The 19,492-nt window shown below is 40.7% G+C and overlaps 2 protein-coding genes across 2 annotated transcripts in view; one reads left to right on the top strand and one right to left on the bottom strand.

Moving 5' to 3' along the window:
• MTBP (MDM2 binding protein) overlaps window positions 1-4,749 on the top strand; it is a 40,676-nt gene extending 35,927 nt beyond the window's left edge. Inside the window, exons 18-22 of the mRNA XM_016207709.2 lie at window positions 572-838; window positions 1,695-1,944; window positions 2,513-2,626; window positions 3,774-3,839; window positions 4,409-4,749. Coding sequence (XP_016063195.2) covers window positions 572-838; window positions 1,695-1,944; window positions 2,513-2,626; window positions 3,774-3,839; window positions 4,409-4,447 — 736 coding nt within the window. The 3' untranslated portion in view covers window positions 4,448-4,749. The remainder of the gene's footprint in view (window positions 1-571; window positions 839-1,694; window positions 1,945-2,512; window positions 2,627-3,773; window positions 3,840-4,408) is intronic.
• A 4,385-nt stretch (window positions 4,750-9,134) lies between these two features.
• The window catches only part of SNTB1 (syntrophin beta 1), a 163,100-nt gene continuing 152,742 nt past the window's right edge, over window positions 9,135-19,492 (bottom strand). The window contains exons 6-7 of the mRNA XM_087825375.1: window positions 15,167-15,357; window positions 9,135-12,312 (exon numbers count right to left, since the gene is read on the bottom strand). Coding sequence (XP_087681501.1) covers window positions 12,220-12,312; window positions 15,167-15,357 — 284 coding nt within the window. The 3' untranslated portion in view covers window positions 9,135-12,219. The remainder of the gene's footprint in view (window positions 12,313-15,166; window positions 15,358-19,492) is intronic.

A 19,492-nucleotide genomic window follows, 5' to 3' on the forward strand; every position in this document is an offset into this window, starting at 1 on the left:
TGGAGAAAGGTTTTAGTTTTTGTGGTCCTACGATCAGTGTGTGAAATGACTGTTTCCTCGATGCAGCTGTAGCGTGGGGGGAGGTGAAGAGCTTTCTAGGGTCACATCTCTCATAGGCGATGCTCCTGATATGCTTGTTGTACTAACAGCATGGGATTTCTTCAAGTCCAGAATATTCACGGAGCTAACATCTCACTGCTTCCTTGAGTCAGGTTTAGCTAGAAGCCAGATGCACAGAGACAGCTGGAGCATTTGAAGGGAGACCTGTCAATCAGTCAGTGAGGTGGGAAGTGAGTCTCAAAGGGAAAATTCAAAATATTGTCAGCTGTTTGGTGAGCCAGAAACAGTCAAAGAGGAATCAGATTGTACCTCAGGTTTCAAAACCTTTTGCCATGTCACCTAGCAGCCTAGAAAAAACTTGTGAAGGAAGTCAGCCATTTGCTCAGCCTTCTAACAGTTATTAGGAAGTGAAATAACTTTTAAAGTAAATGTTTTGTTGTTTTCTAACTGGCAGGAAAAAGCCCATTGCTGTCGTAAAGGCTTTGATTTTAATGATCCTTCTCTCCTTTAGATACTGCTTGGACGACCAGAGGTCTTTAGAAAGAGATGGGGGATTTTCTGAACTTCAGTCTCGTCTTATTCGTTATGAAACCCAGACTACCTGCACCAGAGAGAGTTTTCCAGTACCGACTGTGCTGAGCCCTCTCCCGTCTCCTGCTGTTTCGTCTGAGCCTGGAAGTGTCCCTGATGGAGAAGCTTTCCAGAGCGAGTTCCGGACCGAAGTGTCCCGACTGAAAAGGAGATCAAAGGACCTGAACTGCCTTTATCCCAAAAAGAGGTGCTGTATTAACCGCACACAAATAGTATCTGCACAGAAAGTATTTTAATCCTTAGGGTGATTTTTCCCCCATAGTAGTGTTATATTTTTAAGTTGCTTTTTGCATAAGATTTTAGATTAATTCCTTCATACCACGAAATTAGTTTTTATTATGAGCAGTTGATGATTTGCTTATAAGTTATAAAGAGAAATGGCTTGGAAAAAACACACTGTTGCTTGCTTTAGATGCTAATATACAGTCCATTAACACAATGGATTGTAAAGTTTTGAAGCCACGGAACACTGGAGATCTTATACAATAGATTAAGCAGCTGAGCTGCTCTGTGGAAGAGGGTGTTTGGGGCTGCAAGTTCCCTTAGGTCTTCGTTCCCTCTCTCATTGCTCCTGCTTGCATTGGCCCCTTGCAGAGGGGTCCAGGAGGCACCATTTTAAACCACCTGTTTCAGGCCCTGGCCAGGTAGTTGCATAGGTACCGTAAGTATAGGTTATGGTTTCTTCGGCAAAATGTATAAATATTTAACAGATAAGCACTGAGTCTATAAATAGCACCACCAGGCATCCCCTAGCTGATTTATGAGAGACATTGTGAGTGTGTGGGGAGGACAACAGTAGTATTGCTGAAATTCTAGTTTGTCAGTCATTGCCTTCTGCGATTTCGTCACTCATTTGAAGAACTAGGGGAGCAGCTGTATAATATGATGAAGTTTGCTTATTTAAGGCAGTAGCAGCAAGAAATTTTGTTTGCTTTTCTTGGATTTATATTTCAATGAATATAGCTGTAAACATTTAGAACAGAAAATGGACTTCATTGTTGATTCACTTAATCTTATGTTTTTGATATTTTTCCCCACAATAGACTTGTGAAGTCTGAAAGTTCAGATTCTCTTCTTTCTCAGATGAGTGGCAATACAAGTCATCACTGCCATCCAGTGACATCCAAAGAGCCACGGGCTGAGAGATCATTATCTATGACTTGTCCAGCTGTTCCAGTTCATAGCTATAAAACTCCAAAAGTCACTACCAAGGCCAATTCAGGTCAAAAAAGTGGGCATGAATCAAAAGCACTAAGGCAAACTAAGGAATCAAGATCACAGAAACATACACGGGTAAAGGGTTATTTCCTGTCTCAGTTCTATATGGCAAGAAATTCCTTTATTTGACTTATTTCAAATGTATGGTTAAACTTTTTATGAATGAAATGAAATGGTATCTATAATTTACTTTAAAGTTATCCAGTGCAAGAAGGACAATGGGAAAGTGGTTAGTTGGTGTATAGATGAAACAAAATTAGCCACAAATTGGTCTTCCTTGATGGTGGTTGATAGGTGTATTGAGATAGAGATTTGTTATAAAATCTCTACTTTTCAATGTTTAAAATCTTCCATAATAAAAAAGAAATACTCTGCTGTGTATAATGTGTACACTCAGATTTCAATTCAGAACTCACGATTTCATTCCTCTCTTAAGATACTCCAGTCACCTCGGTAACAGATACTACCAGCGACACTTGGGACCGTGTGGACGTCTCAGATCTTTCTCAGTCTTGTCTTAGTGAACTTACCTGTCTTTAGCATAGCTACTTGGTTGTGTAGTTTATAGAACTGAGCTCTAAAGCTGAAGTAATGTTTGTACCTTTTCCAAGAAACATTAGTCATATCTTATGTTCTGTTCAAGATGCTGAAAGCAGTGGTTGCTGAGACCCTGAGGAGGCACAGTATTCCTGAGGCCCACGAGTGCTTCGCTGCCTGCAGCCAGCGTCTCTTCGAGATCTCCAAATTCTACCTAAAGGTACGGGCTCTTCTCTACCAACGGCAAAATGGAAGTCGTGCTCTCATGTTCCTATTTGAAATAATGGTTACGGACTATTTTTTATAACAAATGCTTTGAACTGTTGCCAGATTCTTTTAAAAATGCTGGTAGAAAAATTGGAGCTAAAATATTTTGGTTTATTTGTTTTTCGTCCTCATATATAGAAAACCACATTTTAATTGGTTTCCTCAGTATTTCCCTCACAAGTCTTTGATTGAGTTGATAAGCTTCAAAAATATATTTAATTAGTAATTTTAGTATGTAATGGAAAGGCTTCTGGACCCAGTTTCTAAATTTGGATCCATTATCAACTTGTGAGACATTGGACAGATCAGCCATTTGTTCAGATGACAGTTTTCTGAAACTTAGATGGTGTTAGATTATCTACAGTGTTCAGAGTTTCAGACTTGAAACACAATTTTATGTGGGTTCCTGGTTAAAACTGCATATTGACCACATGTATTCAATTCCCCTTCTTTCTAAAATCTCTTAAAGACAGTATTCAAGTACAAAAAACAAAAAAAGAGGGGGAAAATGTAGCCGTGTGTTTTAGATTGTTGACCAAAGCACACGAAAGTGTGGTGTAGCCAAGCAAAGGAAGTTCCAGCCTATATGCCGCCAGGTACAATGCCAGGGAGAAACACACCAGCTCAGCGGCCACAGTCTGAACTGCTCGGGACTCCACCCCAGCCCTCAGGGGAAGCCGGGAATTCCATCAGGTTCTCATAGGACTGGGGAGCCTTCAGCTTGCTGGCACATCCCTCTCTCACAGTGCTAACCACGGGTCTGTTACTCATAGTTTTCTTCCCCACTGCCGTGACCGGGCAGGAAATAGTCTCTGGAGAAAAAAGAATCAGAGGCCGCATTGAAAAAACCCAGCTGGCCCCTGATCACCCGACTGTGTAAAGCCACCACTGAGTAAACTGCACCAGACAGAGCTTCCAGTACGGTTTTCAGTATGTCTTTTTAAAATCTGACTGGATAGCCAAGGATCAGCATTCTTTAAAGGAACGCTTCTCACCAAGAGGTGCCAAAACATAAAGAATAATCTCAAGTTTATTTACTAACGACTGGCCTCTGTAAGTTAATGTGCAAGTTGTAAAATGCTGTATTTTGTTATGTGTAGGATCTTAAAACGTCAAGGGGTCTAATTGAGGAAATGAAGAAAACTGCAAACAACAATGCTGTCCAGGTACATCAGTCATTCCCACTAGGCTACGTTCAGTTAAACTTTCCCTTTTATTTCAGAGTAGCTTCGATGCTGTTAGCTGTGCAGTAAGGACACTCTTTAAAATGCTTAGTAATGGACGTCTGCAAGCAGAGTTTTGCGTGGTATTGAACAGGTTGCTCTGTGAACAAGAGTTCCCGTTATGATGCTGAGAAAGAAAAATTAAAAAATAAGTCATCCAAAGAGCTGGGAAAATTACTTCATTTTGATTAGTTGTTTGAAAAGTTTGGTTTGATTTCTTTCTAGTGACTCTTTGAGAACATTTGAAACATTTTTAAATAAAGGTGAGAAAATAGAGCAGCAGCATCATTTGGTCCATTGGGAAGTTACTATGCTCTGCAGTGGATATCAGGCAAAAAGTGCTCTCCAGTTAGAAAATAAAACATGTTTTTAAGATAAAATAGGTTTTGAGATTTTGACATGTTACTTTTTCCTTTAAAATTTCTACCGTACTCTTTTGAAGTTTTAACAATATCTTTTTTTATCACATTTTTAAAAGAGATGAACCATAACTCTGTTTTTTCCTCCCCTAGGTGATTGAATGGGTATTAGAAAAGACAAGCAAGAAGTAACACAGAATCATTCCCGTTGGACAATTGTTAATTGGGCAGAGCTATTACTTCTTCTTTTCTTAGTTTGAACATTATAAGCAAATTTCAAACTTTACTCAAAGAATAGATATTACATCTCTAAAGAATTTCATAAATAATCCCATATTTATATAGTTTTGAGGATGCTCAGTTAATGTATTTTTAATTATATACATATTTTATAGTTTCATTATATTTTAATTTTTAAAGCTAATATTTTTATATATGTTTTGAAATTTTTACTCTTGGTTATTTAATTATTCCAATAAATAGAAAAAGATGTTTCTTTACTTCTTGGTAAATGTGACTTGCTTTCGCCATATATGGTGGCATATGGCATGGTGTGCTGGAAGCTAGTCCTGAAGGACCTTGCAACTTCTGATTTGCTCTTCTAGAATCTGGCCCTGACTGTAAGGGAGCCTCATAAGGGACTGGATTAGCCTACTGGACAATGAGAGGCTAGAAGAGAATTGAGGTGCCCCATCCGACAGCCAGCACCGGCTGCAGGACAGTGAGTGAGGCATCTGGGACCTTCCAGTCCAACAGAGTGCGCCAACTAAATACAGCCACATGAGTGAGCCTGGCAAAACCAGCAAGGACCTACCCACAGAATAGTGAGAAATAACCCGTTGCTATGTTGTAAGCCACCAGGTTGTGCAGTGGTTTGTTTTGCATAAACACTAGGTTCCATTCACATTGAAGAATTCACTGAGAGGCCAAGTGCAAGAAGAAAAGTTGCAAAAACTTCATTTATTAAGGCCTTAGTTTGAAGGCCCTACTTGCGGAAAAAAGAAAGCTTTTTGGACTGGATTTGCCTTTTTCTTGAGACCCAGAAAACTTGCAGAGGAAGCAGTTCCTTCGCCCATTGTGCAGGTGAGAATTACAAAGCAGAGACACTGCAACTAATGCATCAAATGAGGGTCTTTCTTGGACGTTGCCTTGGAGTTCTTGGGAGGAAATAGGCTTTATTCTTCCAAAGGATTATAGTTGAAAGTTGCTGAAAATATAATTGGCTTTGTTTCACGGGAAGAACAGAGGTCTTTTTGTGTGGTTTTTTCCAACATTCCAAGGCCCTGGTCCAAGCCAGGGCAGAACTGCAGCCATCAGGCCAGTAGGCTCCACCTCTGAGACTGGAGTCAGGGTCAGAGGCCTTGTCCAGGGGGCACTTTCTCCTCAATGGATTGGCTCTGTGTCAGTGCCCACTCCTGTGTCCTGTGCCCCTGGGTGTCTCTGCTCACCATCCTCCACCTCTGCTTTAGTCTTGCTTTAACACTGAGCAGTGTTCTCTGCGTCGCGTCTCACACTCTTCCAAGAAAAGACCTTGTTTATGTCCAGGAAAAAAATGACTAGAGGGTAAAAGGCAAAAGCAGAGGTTCCTGCTGCTTGTCTGTTTTTTGACAAATGGGGTTCCATACCCTGCGTGGGCCTGATTCAGTCAGGCTGGTGAGGTATTAGACTTGCTTCTTATGAAATCAGAGTGTATCTTAGAAGACCACAGGTGACGTGATCATTAACTTCTGGTCATATATACAGACAGTACTATTATTCAAGATTTTATAAACAACTTAAAAGACATTTTCCCATAAAAAGAAAACCTTTTTCAAAGCAGAATTTTTAAATGCACGTTTAAGAAGTTCACATAATATGGAAGGGTATTAAGGTCATACTCATGGTCCTGGTCCCATTTTCCAGCAATAACTGATAAAAAGAGGGCTTTTTAAAAAATATGTATCTTTCCAGGCATTTTTATACAAGTACAAGCATATATTATGTGTCTCTTTTTTCCCCCACTGAGCAAACCTAACACCCCTTTTATAAGAAATATTTTTAATGTCCTCTTTATTGTCGAGGTGAAACTAATAAATAAAGGTCTCTGGCCAAGCTTCCTAGAAAAGCAAAGCTGAGGCAGGGCTGAAGTGCTGATGCTTCAGGAGGCCCAATTCCAGGGCACTGAGAGTGAGGAAGAACAGGGCAAAAAAGGCAGGGCAGGCGGGAGAGCAAGGCCGGTGACACATTGGTGCTCTGGCCACTGCTTCACGAAGCCCAGAGACAGCCAGTCCCCAGCAGGTGTCTTCTCAGTCACAAGCAGTGTCTCAGGATATAGGTGCATGGAGAAGCCATGTCTCAGAGACACACAGAGGAAGGAGAAAAAGGATGGTTTATCTCAGCACCTTCCTATTGTTAACTCCTGTTAGGCTCACAAAAATTTCAGCCCCCGACTGTTCTGGGTTGCTCAGGTCATTACCTTTAGCGGCTCTTCAGGATCCCAGTTCTTAAGCCCTACACTGTAGCCTACCATCCAAGTCCAGAGTCGATGACGGACCCCAGAAATTCAAGTGTGCATCGCAGCCCAAGGGGAGAGGCGGGGAGGCCACGCTTCCAGGCAGGCAGTTAGTTGGCTCTGAGCGGCAGAAACGTCAGTTTGGGCAGAGCTGGGAGCGCCTAACCTTGAGTGAGCAGCTCCGAGTCTAGGGGGCTAGCTGATGGCACTGAGGGGCCTGAGGAGAACACAGTATATGCCTAGTACCCTCATATAACCGACACGCACTTGGGATTTTTTGATTGATACCCCCTGACTGTAAGGTAAAGACATTTTAGAGAAGGAAAGTATGATAATAAAATAATACACATTTCTACATGGAGGTGCTGGGGTGCAACTACACTGAAAGACGAAGTCATGGCATATTTGATGTTCAGCTAGGCTCAGCATGAATGAGGCACAGAATAAAGTAGGCAGGGGCCTTGTATTGGTGACTCGGGTACCTGTGCACACTTGCTATTTGTGACTTGCTTTTATGAAATGATTTATAAAATGCCCCGAGCAAAACCAAAACACAGTCTTCCATACACATGGCAGTTGCATGTCGAGAAAAATCAGAGTATGTTGCATCTGATAAAAAATGCTTTCCTATGTAAAATGTAGTCAGGGTCTAGGCTCAGGTCGTAAACATGCTTTTCACTTGCATGAGTAACTCAGAGCAGACACAAAAATTATGTGGGGAGTGGTTCCATTGGATGTGGGGACTATCATCATACCACAGGAGTCCGCCAACTCTGGCTTTTGTTCCCTAAAGATCTATAGTGTCACTTCCCCCCAATCATTGTGACAAGAAACACTAGCACAGGTTTCCATAAGCCCTGGCAATGCCGCTCCTCCTGAGAACCACTTTTTAAAAAACACAGAATATCTATCTATAGTATATTTATATCTGCAGTTTGTGCAACTTGCATTTAGAAATTTCATCCACTTTAGCACTTAGATATGGACCATTCTTTGTAACAGTTGCACAATATTCTAATGCATTGATGGGCCAGGATTTATTTAGCTCCTAATGGTCACGTTGACCTCATCAGCTTCTTATAAACTGTGCTGCAAAGATGACCCTTACACATTAGTCTTTGTGCACTTGTATACTTGTATCTCTAGGATAAATTCCCATAAGCCTTAAGGTACATGTATTTTAAAATTTTTATATATATTGCCACATTGCCCTCCAAATTATTGCTAAATACAGGATGTCCCCCAAGTATACACTTTAACAGCTGATAGCTCAATTTTGAAAATGAAATGTATTTTAATAAACACTGCCTTTATAATTATTCAAAGTGTATGTATACATTTTTTTGGGACACCCTATATATACCTACTAATGGTGGATATAATTGCTTGTTTTACTATGACTTCCCACCACTAGGTATTATTGGTTTTAATCTTGGCCAGTTGGTATTTTAAAGATGAAAATGAGGAATTAAAGATGTCCTATTTAAAGCCGTTTTCAGGCCATCTTGTATCACCTAGAAGTCGCCAGCCTTGAATTGTCTCTTATATATAAGACATTCATGTGGGAAAGATTGGACTTTCAGTGTTTTCTAGGGTAGAACAGGGCGATGAGTGAAAGTTAGGCAGATGTAATTTTGGCTCTTAAGAATGTAAGAACTTCTAAGAACTGTATCCATTAGAGTGGCCTGCCTCAGAGATGAGCTGGAAATTTTTTATTTCCAGTGGAATGAACAACCACAAGGTATGTTCAGGAAGAAATTCCTGAGTTTACTGGAATACTAACAAGGTTAACATTTCCGAAAATGTAGTACCTGGACCAGAGTGTATATGGGATGACTTTGGGTGGTACAAACCTTTTAAAATTTTAATTGGTTTATATTCACTTTTATATGTATTTTCTGTGTTGCTATATTACTAGCAAACCATATACTCTAAGATGCTAAAATTATACATAAACTTTGGACAATAATATGCTTGATGACCTCTCCAAAGTCTCCTCAAAACTAAGATTCTACAGGTCTAGATGTAATCTCAATATTATTAAATTATCTAATAGTAAAATGACTTCTCAATTCCAGCCTGTTTCACTTATTACAAGCAATTTAAACACTTAAGTTCTAGCATTACAGAATTCAAGTATTAGGAGCTTGGTGGAACCCCATGAAAACTTAGTTAAAAATGAGATCCCTAAGCCCAGGTGAAAAGGACTCATCCTGAAACTATCCACAACTAAAAAACATTAACAAAAAATCCCCCCCCCCCCCCCCCCCCGGCATCCGCTTTACCCACCAGCACTTTCCAAAGGCCAGTGTGTAGGAAGAGACTAGCAGGCTGTTGGCACACGCCCATACCCCTTTGTGGCTATCATGAGACCACCAGCCAGTCCTCCATATTCAGACGTGAATATTTATTTAACACATATATAAATTTTACATGATATCCATGGTGCTATAAACATAGGCACATTTTTTTTTAACTTAAGGTACATTCAAAATTTACTCCCTCACCCCGCCCCACTCCAATCCCCTCAAGGTGGCATATCTGATATTTGTAAAACAAGGACCAGAGAGGCCCTGCACGTTATTTTAGGAGAGCGCTTCTGGCCATTATGATCATTCCTTCTGACTTCAACCAAGAAGGGTCAACAAGCTTTTAAACAAAGGAACATGCATTTTTCAGCCTTTTAATTCCATCAATCGGTAGAATTAATTAAATGCCTCTGCCTGGATATTTTTTAAGAGGTGTATGGTTTTGTTTCTCCTACTTAGTTCAAGTCAGAAATAACAAATATTGGTACCTATATTCCTATTGGTCTTTAAATTCTTATGCTATGGGATGGTTTAAAGATACGTCACCACAGCAAAGAGCTCACCTAAGCACATCTCTAACAAATGGGTAGCTTCCCACTAAGTACAGTTAAACATCTCTCTTTTCTGTTGGTTTGCTCTTAAAGGGACAAACATTGTGAATTTAATTATTCATTGATTCACATAAGAACCAGACCGAGCACAGCGACTTGGGCAGAGACAAATTCCCCCAAATGACTCAGTTGATTCATTGATTATACAAGGCTTGATCCAGACGTATGAATTTGTATCATTCACAACATTCAAGACACACATCAAGACAAGATTAAGATTTACACTGTAAAGCCATTGTAACTTGTTGAAAGAAAAAAAAATGAGTGTTTGGAATTGATTTATCACAGCCATTCTGATATGATATACTAACTTAGAAGAAAATAAAATGATTCATATATACAATTCTCTTAGTAAAATTTTCTATTTCTTGCTAATAACATTTAAATTCAGAAAATGCATTCATTTTATTCAAATATATTCTTTCTAAAATATAAATATTTAAATTAAGTTTTTATAAATGCAGAGAATGTAGTTTCTGTTGATTCCCCACCCAGATATTAATCAGTTCAAAACTTAAGTGATGAAATAATATTTGTAATTATGATCATTTTAATTTGTCTATAAATATATAATAGGATCTTTGCAACTTAATTATGAGTAATTAACTCATAGTTCATGTACTACTGAGCACCTTAGATTACATATTGTTGAATTAAACTATTGGCATTAATATATGTATTTTAATATGCTATTTACAATCACAAGTATGATTCTATTGTATAACAACATTCCAGTGATTTTGAAAATATATACTGAAAGAGTGCGGTATAATTTACAAATGCATCAAAACTTTCCTACAATAGTTAGCCTGGGACTTGACACTCATCAGCATTTTAAAATAGGAAACCAGAAGAAAAAAAAAAATCAATGTTCTAAAACTGTGTTTTCCAAAGTTTTTTTGTTTTTTCTTTTAACACTAGCTTCCCAAGATGCTCTGTTAGAAAGGAGTTCTAAATGTAGGGGACGGTACACCGATCCCCCTTTGAAGAACTGCAATGTTCATTCAAGTCTCCAAGGAGGCCTGCAATCTGTTAAACTTTTCTTAACTCGGTATTTAATATTTTTGATTATCAACCTCTATTGCCACCCCCACAAAACACCACGCAGTGGCCCTTGGAACTAGTGTTACATGATACATATTGGGGACACGCTGATCTAAAATAAAATTTTGCAACTCAATAAACACTTATGTCTGAGTGAGCAAAATCACATTCCTTTAACAGTTTCTACTTTTTAAAGCTCTTTGCATAGGTATTTACCAAAATATGGTTCTGGAAAAAACACACACAAATCTAACCCAGACTGTTTGTCTATGTAAACTGTATGTGAAAGAAGGGTTACAAATGCTTATAGAAATTCTAGAGTTAATTTTCAGGGTTTGAGGAAAGTGACTCCTAAACCAAATATTAGGTGTATTTTTAATTAATTTGTTTTGAAAGATAAAAGCATTTAATCAGTAATATGCTATGTGGTGTCTGAAAATATTCTTGTAGAAAAATATCAGGTCATTATATCATTTCCCTGGAATTCCGAAAGAATTGTGGATGGATGCTATTAATAGATTTGATTGTAACACTGGGTCTATATCTAAAGCCCAGTATCATCCAGAATGATATGAGGCTGCTCTATTACTGGTTCGAAAATGCATGCATACAAGCACAGGCAGAAACAAGGGTCAATAAATTGCTCAGTGCTTCCACTGAAAACCACAAAATGGGGGTAATTAGTTAACCCCACATGAGTTGTATATATATATGTATATATCAAATGACAATCTTTTAAAAAAATATCCATAATTTGCCTTCTATAAATAAAGCTATCAGTCTTGGCTCTACAATAGCAGACCTTGGTGTGAGTGCAGCCCAGAACTCAGCATCTTTCATGCACCCTACTCTTCGGCAAAGCTTTGCACATTAAACAGTCTCCTTTGGCTCAGATTCCACCAGCTTACAGCTCAGATCAGTATCTGAGGCTTTAATTCCTGCTCAGTGTGTGCTAATGGGAACACTTCAGAATCATTCAACATCGCTGAAAGATAATTCATTAAGAAAAATGAACAGCTGCTTCGCACTTAAAAGGTGGGTTTCCATTTAAAGTACTTTTCTCTCCTTTCCAGGGAAAGTCAACTCAGAAGTAGGAAATAAATCACAATAAACAAGGGGTCGTTACTGGGGAGGAGAGGTGAGAAAGTCCATTTCTCATCTTGCTGTTCAGCCCTTGTTACCCGGGTGAACCAGCTGCCTAGAAACTGGTCTGATTAAGATCTGCACATGCTGTTCTACTGCAGCGCCCTTGATTGTCACAAGCTATGCCGTATATTTCCAGTCGCCCTCTCCTCTTTACCACTTTACTGCTCTAAAAAGACAGTTTTATTCGATGTTCCCTGCGCTGTTTTCTTAGGATGCCTCCTTGTAGTTGGTGAAATTGACGACAGGAGTCTGGGACAGTTACACAGGACTCTTGGGATGTAGAGCTGACTGGCATGCGACATCTGATGGCACACTCTCTGGTGGCATCGCAGCCCTCCTCTCCAAGGCAAGTCGCCCCTCCGTTCAGGCCACCAAGCCCAGTCTTGTAATTTTGGCTGACAGGAAGGAATGAATGATGAAAACAATTGGCTTGGGGCAGGAATGAAGGTCCAGTTGCTGAAATTTGAAAAGAAGAGAGCATGAGAGATTTTCAAGTTAATGCTTGGTACAGAAGAGCGATTTCCACACCAAAGGGACCTGTGTACCTCCTGCTTTTAAGAGTTAACTGGGGCAATTACTGTTTATAAATCTTTGCCCCTTAATGAGATTAAAAAAAAACTCTCTGAATTTATTCCTTACATCTCATATGTCTTTTTCTCCGAAATTTGTTCTGTGAAATTTATATACACCAATAGCATAAATATTGGCATTGCCCTTCTTGAGTATTTATTTCCGGTATCACAATAGTGATATTATTTATGTTGGATTAGACACAGCATGAAGCAGCACTAAATTTCACATTGGAAGGTTTGATCTGAGTCGCGGCTCTAACCTTTTTAAATGTAGAATGTTGGACGCATCACTTAAAATTTTTCTTGGTCCTACCTAACCCACAGGGTAATTAGAGTATTAAATGAGATACCATATGTGAAAATTCTTTATACACTCCAAACACAGGACCCATGTTGCTAAGCAACTGTGCCCTTACTGTCCTCTGTCCTGTACTCTTCGATTGTTGTAGGCAAGCACCTCACACGTCTGTTAAGGCCCCTTCTAAAGTCTCACCATCCTCGGTGTGGTCCTGCGCAGCCAACACATGGTCAGGCTGAATTTTTATCATGACCCAATTCAGGAGAACTGGGGGAGTTGTCCCCAATTCTCTTCTGATGATACTACTTCTGGAAAATGACAACCTGTTCATATACCTAACAAAGTTAAGGTTTTACATATTATGAACCGGGTACTGTGCTAAGTATTTTCTATATGCTGTCATTGAATTTTCACAAAATCCTGATGAGGTAGGTAGCTGTTGTTACTATCTCTATGACTTCTGTGGGAAAATAAGAATGGGAGAAGTTATAAAACTTTGAGGTCATAGCTCTTACAATATAGAGAAAGCATGGACTTAAACACAAGTCTAACTGATGCCAGAGTCAGGGCTTACCCACCATATTCTATTTCACTAACAGGATGCAACTTGGAAGTCACCTTAAAGATGACCTACTTCAGTCCCTGCATTTTATGGATGGGGAGACTCAGATCCAAAGAAATAAAAGGACTTGCCCAAGACAGTTGGTGATTAGTTCCAGACTTAGAGAAGACGGGTCTCTTGGCCCTCAATTTATTGCATTTCCCACAACTCTTCTCTGCTCCCTTCCCCACACCGGATAGGCCTGCCTGCCTGCTTCCTGGGCTGCTTAACCGGACACTGGGGGAGCTGTCTTTGAACTTGAGCTTATCAGCCTCATGTACTGGCAGCAAATCAGTCCTTCCTAAGCCTTCCAAGTCAGGTCGTAATTACAGGCGAAAAGGCTGACATTTAGACATAAGTGGTTTCCCTCACAGGCAAAAATAGCCTTGAATTTTCAAGTCAAGGATAAAGCAGGAGACTGGTTCTTGTTTCTTTTCGACTTTTCTAGGAAAAGTACACAGTCGGGTGATTGGCAGAACAGCAACTGAACTAGAAACGTTCTTGGTAAAAGACTTTCAAATCATTTATTTCTAAACTGCTTCTTCAGGCTGAATTTATTGACTGTAACATACATATAAATGATAACAAAAAAAAAACACAACCCTGTGAAATACTGTGGATCCATCTGAAAAGTCAGAAAAATGACTGGTTGGAAAATGTTCTCAGAAAGTGAATTTAGATCACCTGTCAGCCATGGCATCTACTCCATCATGACTGCCTGTGGATCCCATATGGAGAAACCTGGTATTGTGTCAGGGCTAGCAGTATGGCATGTTCTAGAACAGTGGTGCTGAAACTTTGGGATTAAAGACTCCTATGCTCTTTTAAGTGTGGTCCTGGCCCTTCCCTTGTCAGCCCTGAATGGTATTCGGAGCATTACCAATGAAATAACTGGAGAGATGGGGCAGGGAAGGATGGATTGTGCAAGGCCAGCAGCTGAATTGAAATTCCTGGATCTTTAAAATTGAGATTTATCTCAGCATTTTATGTATTCTCCATCCCTGTTACCAAAGGAAGTCAGTAAATATTTGCTTACTAACCCAGTGACCAGGAAGGACCCAAACAGACTAGTTATTACAAAATCAAGGTCCTCTTTGACATTTGACATTCCACAGCTTAAATGAGACGCCATGTCTTCTGGAGAAATGTCAAGAACTACACTTGCTAGAAAATAGAAGGGCAGTTCTCACCCTGCAGTGGATCTGAATTAATGTACTTCCTCACTGTGGGAGGCAGTAATGATGTCCGGGAATCGTGAACTTAAACATGGGGGCTGTTTGCATCGATGTGAAACGCATATTACCTTCACTGGCAAACCTGCTAATTTTGTTGGACAGTTCACATTTCCCCCAGACTTCTGGGCCTTTGTCTGGCCCTTTCCCCCCTGCGGCTCTGACTCCACCTCATCCCACCTCAGTGCTCTCTGCCCTCCTGTGACACCTCCCAGGCTGGGGGACGTATTTTACATCCCTGTGTCCCTGACACCTAGCACAATGCTGAGGTTAGATCAGATGCTTGATACTTTTTAAAAATGAATGTACATTTTGGAGCTGGTGGTACTCTATTTGAGAAGAATTTAATGCTGACTTTTAAAGGATTCTTTCCTTGGATTCAAATATTTATGTAGTAGTCTAGTGGAAAATAAAACTAACAAAAAGAACTGAAAAAACTGGATTTGATCAGCTTTTCAAGGATTGAGTAAGACATGAACCTGCAAGTACTTTGTGAATATATTGTCAGATGCTCAATAAATACAAGGCAGCATTACGTCTGTGAGCCACCGTAGCCGTGTTGCATCATGAAACAGAACTCACACTTTCTAAAGAAAAGTGCACTTACAATCTCTCCATCTTTGCCTCCAAAATCTAAATACAGCATCCTGACTCCATCATCTGAAGACATTTTCAACTTTTCATATGGAGCCTGCATGATTGTCTTGGGAAAGGCACCCTCCTGCGGTTCAGTGGTGATAGAAAATCCGTTGTCATAATGTACAGTCAAGCGGCAGTCCTGGTTTCTGTAGGTGCATGCTGGGGGAGGGAAGGAGAGAGGGGAGGGGGGGGGGGGAGGGAGGGAGAGAGAGGGGTAAACAATGGAAGGCAATCCATTCCCCAAGGCACTTAAACTTCAAGCCTCCTCAGTCCCAGGGGCCAGCCACAAATTACTTTCTGAAGTTAAAAATTAGTAACTGTTCATTAAATATTTTCCTTGGATTGATCTTGATCTTGTAATTTAACTTGCTCCATGAAACTAAAGGAAATAAACTGAAAGAAATCCCATTTGCTGGGATTTACTGCATTTTATCTGGCCTCCAGCCCTGATCTGACCACCTGACAACACGTAGGTAGAGGTGTACTTGTCTCCAGCGTGGAAAAACCGACATCTGATTTAGAGTCAGCTACCTCTGAATCATCATCACATACACGTGCGCAAACACACGCGCTCACACTCACGCACACGTGCGATCAGTCAATGTGTCTACCACCAGGTGAGAGAGCAAGCGTTCCCACCATTACATGACCAAAGTTTGCAAACGTGATCCACCTAAGAAGTCAGGAGTGAGTTGTTGAAAAATAATTTAATTTTTTGTTCTAAGAAAGTTGAACAAAGCTCATTTTATAAGTAGAAAGGAGCGCATTTTACATTTTCCGAAAGAGCTGATGACCTTGGTGCTGGGAAAGCTGTTGTAGCCGATGGCCGTCAGGTATGGCCCAGTGTTTGAAGAGGGCTGTTTCCTCCCTCCACCCGGTGTGGCGCCCAGGAACCTCAGGTGCTGTCCACATGGTGCCCTCGGATCCACAGGGACAAAGCTGAAACCCCTCGGTCAGGTGAGGTGCCCGCTCTCCTCTGTGGCGCTGTGCCCATTGCGTTCAGAAAGGAGACTAGGCTTTAAGCTTATGGGCTGGCTGAAGCGATGGCCTGAGTCAGAGCCTGAGTTCCCGTTTAGGGGGACTTGTGAATATTTAAAACCCTTCACCAAACAGTTCTGCAAAGGGTTCACAAGTATCGATAATATATTTTTTTTGTCTCCCAAACCACCGCATTGAACAGACCCTGGCAAGCAGCTGGGCTCAGGCCTCCACAGCGTGTGAAAGCTCGTGAGGGGCACCAGGGCGTTTTATTTGCTGGGGAGGGGCTCGGGGAGAGGAAAGTAAAGGTGTTACTGATCGCTCTGTGCCACCATTAGCTCAGCTCAACATGATAAACCGAACCGAACTTCACTTTACCCTTCCTTAGCAGGACCTTAGCGGAATATTATACAGGTGAAAAAAGCAGATTGCCTGGCCGTGCGTGCTCAGCAGTTGAGCATCAACCTAGGATCCAGGAGATCGGGGTTCGATTCCCGGTCAGGGCACATGCCCGGGTTGCGGGCTCGATCCCCAGTCTGGGGCGTGCAGGAGGCAGCCGATCAATGATGACTCTCATCATTGATGTTTCTATCTCTGCCTTTCCCTCTCTCTGAAATCAAAGATATGTGGGAAAAAAAAAAAAAGGTCACTTCTCCCTTAAAACAAAACAAAACAAAACAAAACAAAACAAAACGCAAAGATTAGAGAGGCGAGCTTGTCACAACCCAAGTGGTTTAAACTTAAAAATTCAAGTTCTTCCCACTCTGCCATGTAGCTTCTCATACTCTGGGAATCAGGATATGGAGGGATGTGGAGAGGGACCTTGGCATCTCAAAGTAATGACGACGGTGGGGTGGCAGAGGCCTGCAGAGTGTGGCAGAGGGAATAGGGGTCTGTATGTGCTCAGAATGAGGGGGCTTCTCACTGAAGCTCCGTTAAAACAAATACCCCTTCCTCCGACCAACCCGAGGAAACTTCCAACCTGTAACTAAGGGCTGATAGTTCCCAAAGGCACGTGTTCTCTATTAGCTCTTGAGTCCCGGGCAGAGCCCCTCAATAAGCCTTATCTTCTCAGAAGGGCCCTAGACCTCTGCCACCCGCCCTGTCCAAGGATGACCAAGGACAGTGGCATAGAAGTAGTTACAGCTTCTCATCTGGAATCCTCGTTTTTGACAGTGTTCACTTCTACCAGCTGCAGAAGACGTGCATGAATGGGCTCTAACTTTGGGTTTCTTTTTTATCCTCTATGTTTGAACTTTAAAGCTATGCCATCAGATATTCTGAATGAACTGGTAGTGATTATTTTAAATTCTAGTTGACTTCAAATGGTATTCATGGCCCTTATATAATGGAATTAGTTACCTGAAGATGTTCTCAACCTACACAGGATAAATTGAACACATTATCAAGTTAATTGAAGCTCTGATTAAAACCTAAGCCCCTTTCCCCAACTCTGCAGGCGTCTTTCAATTTGTAACTGGGTTGCACCTTTGCTTATTTCTATCATTTCTTTTCTCCCAGCACCCAGCTAGCTTAGTCTGCATAATTTCTTATCAACATCTCTATCAACAGCCTCACTGTTTTCCTGTTGAAACAGAGCTCAGTTTATCGAGAGAGAAGATTTTACAAAATCTGTGGGATGTAAGCTAAACCAAATCCCTTTGGCCATCTTTATTCTTTCCTAGAGCACTCCTGAAGTTGTTGCAAAGAGTCTGAACTTCTCTGATATTACACATAAAACTTCATTCAACTTAGTTTTCTGGTGGCTTGGGCCTTTTCCAACTCTCCGGATCATGATCTCCAGTTTTTCTTGCCATGCAGAATAGGTACGTAAAATCAAAGATTCAGTGACACTCCAAAAAGGTTTTCAACAATGTTGGAGAATATTTGTTTCAGGATAATTTTAAAAAGACTGATTAGCTTGGACATACAGCAAAAATTCTACAGAATCACTGGCTTTACATAGTGGAGAAACCCTGCTACACGTTGCTATAGGTCCCATTTTTAGAATACTGGGTGCCAGAGGAAGCTGCACCCTAGTGCAGGGCCACTCACAGAGGCCCGTGGGCCAGCAGCAGCGCCACCTGGTCCCGTATGAGATACGAATGCTCAGGCCCCACCTCAGAACTGCTGAATCATACTCTCTGGGGGTGGGAGTCAGCAGCCTGAGGCTTTTGAGGTTAGAAGTTAAAAATCTTTTTGTTGTTTTCAGCACAACTAAAGTTCAGAAACACTGTACCCATGATGTCCCATGAGAAATCCTCCTCTGGGGCAGAGCTATACTGTAGGATGGAGGGGCTCCAGATTTCCACCATCCAACACAGGAGCCACCAGGCACAAGTGGCAGTTGAGCATGTGCAGTGTGGCTAGTGTGAGGGTGAACTGAAATCAGAAGCAACCCGAAAGCACTCAAAGCTGGGCTCACTGGAAGACTGTTGTTGAGGATACTCCATATTATGTCACATAATTCCCTTTTTATGAGTGACCACAGGAGACCTGGAAGACATTGGTCTTAGATCTCAAAACCAGGAACCATTTGTCTTAGATCTCAGAATCAGGAACGATTTGTCTTAGAGCTCAGAATCATGAACAATAGCATTATGGACACTGCTAACTATGTTGTGCTGGCTGATGACAACCACTGGCTTAAATATGGAGTCCACCTTAGCAGGTATACAAGATTTTACAGCATGTATTTTGTTTCTATCTATCTATAGCTATCTATCATCTATCTATCTATCTATCTATCTATCTATCTATCTATCTATCTATCTATCTATCTATCATCTATCTATCTATCTATCTATCTATCTATCTATCTATCTATCTATCATCATCTATCATCTATATCATCTATCTATCATCTATCTTTATGATCTATCATCTACCTACCTGCCTGCCTGCCTAGCTGTATGGTTTGGAGAGTGACATGAAAATTACTTATCACTGCAGTCTGAACAGAACTGTTGTTTTGGGACACTGGCATAACAGTGAGAAGGTCCATGTCTCTGTAGACAATGTAGTGAATGAAGAGTGGACTTTAGAAGACACAACGTAGAGTGAAAGTCAGTTCTATTGTTTATTAGTTGTGTGATCTTGGGCAAGTTACTTAAGAATTTGCTTCCCAATTTATAAAATTACACTGACAAGGGAATCGTGAGGATTATTAGTTGAGATGAGGCAATGTATTGTGACCTAGGACACACATACACACACACACTCAAACACACATTACAAAACAGTATTTACACTGATGTTTCTATTCCAAATTATTTCATTTTTAAAATGTTGGTCTTGTCTCAATTAGTTGATTTTG

Source organism: Miniopterus natalensis, chromosome 16 (genome assembly GCF_054644295.1).
Source record: "Miniopterus natalensis isolate mMinNat1 chromosome 16, mMinNat1.hap1, whole genome shotgun sequence".
Classification (NCBI taxonomy): domain Eukaryota; kingdom Metazoa; phylum Chordata; class Mammalia; order Chiroptera; family Miniopteridae; genus Miniopterus; species Miniopterus natalensis.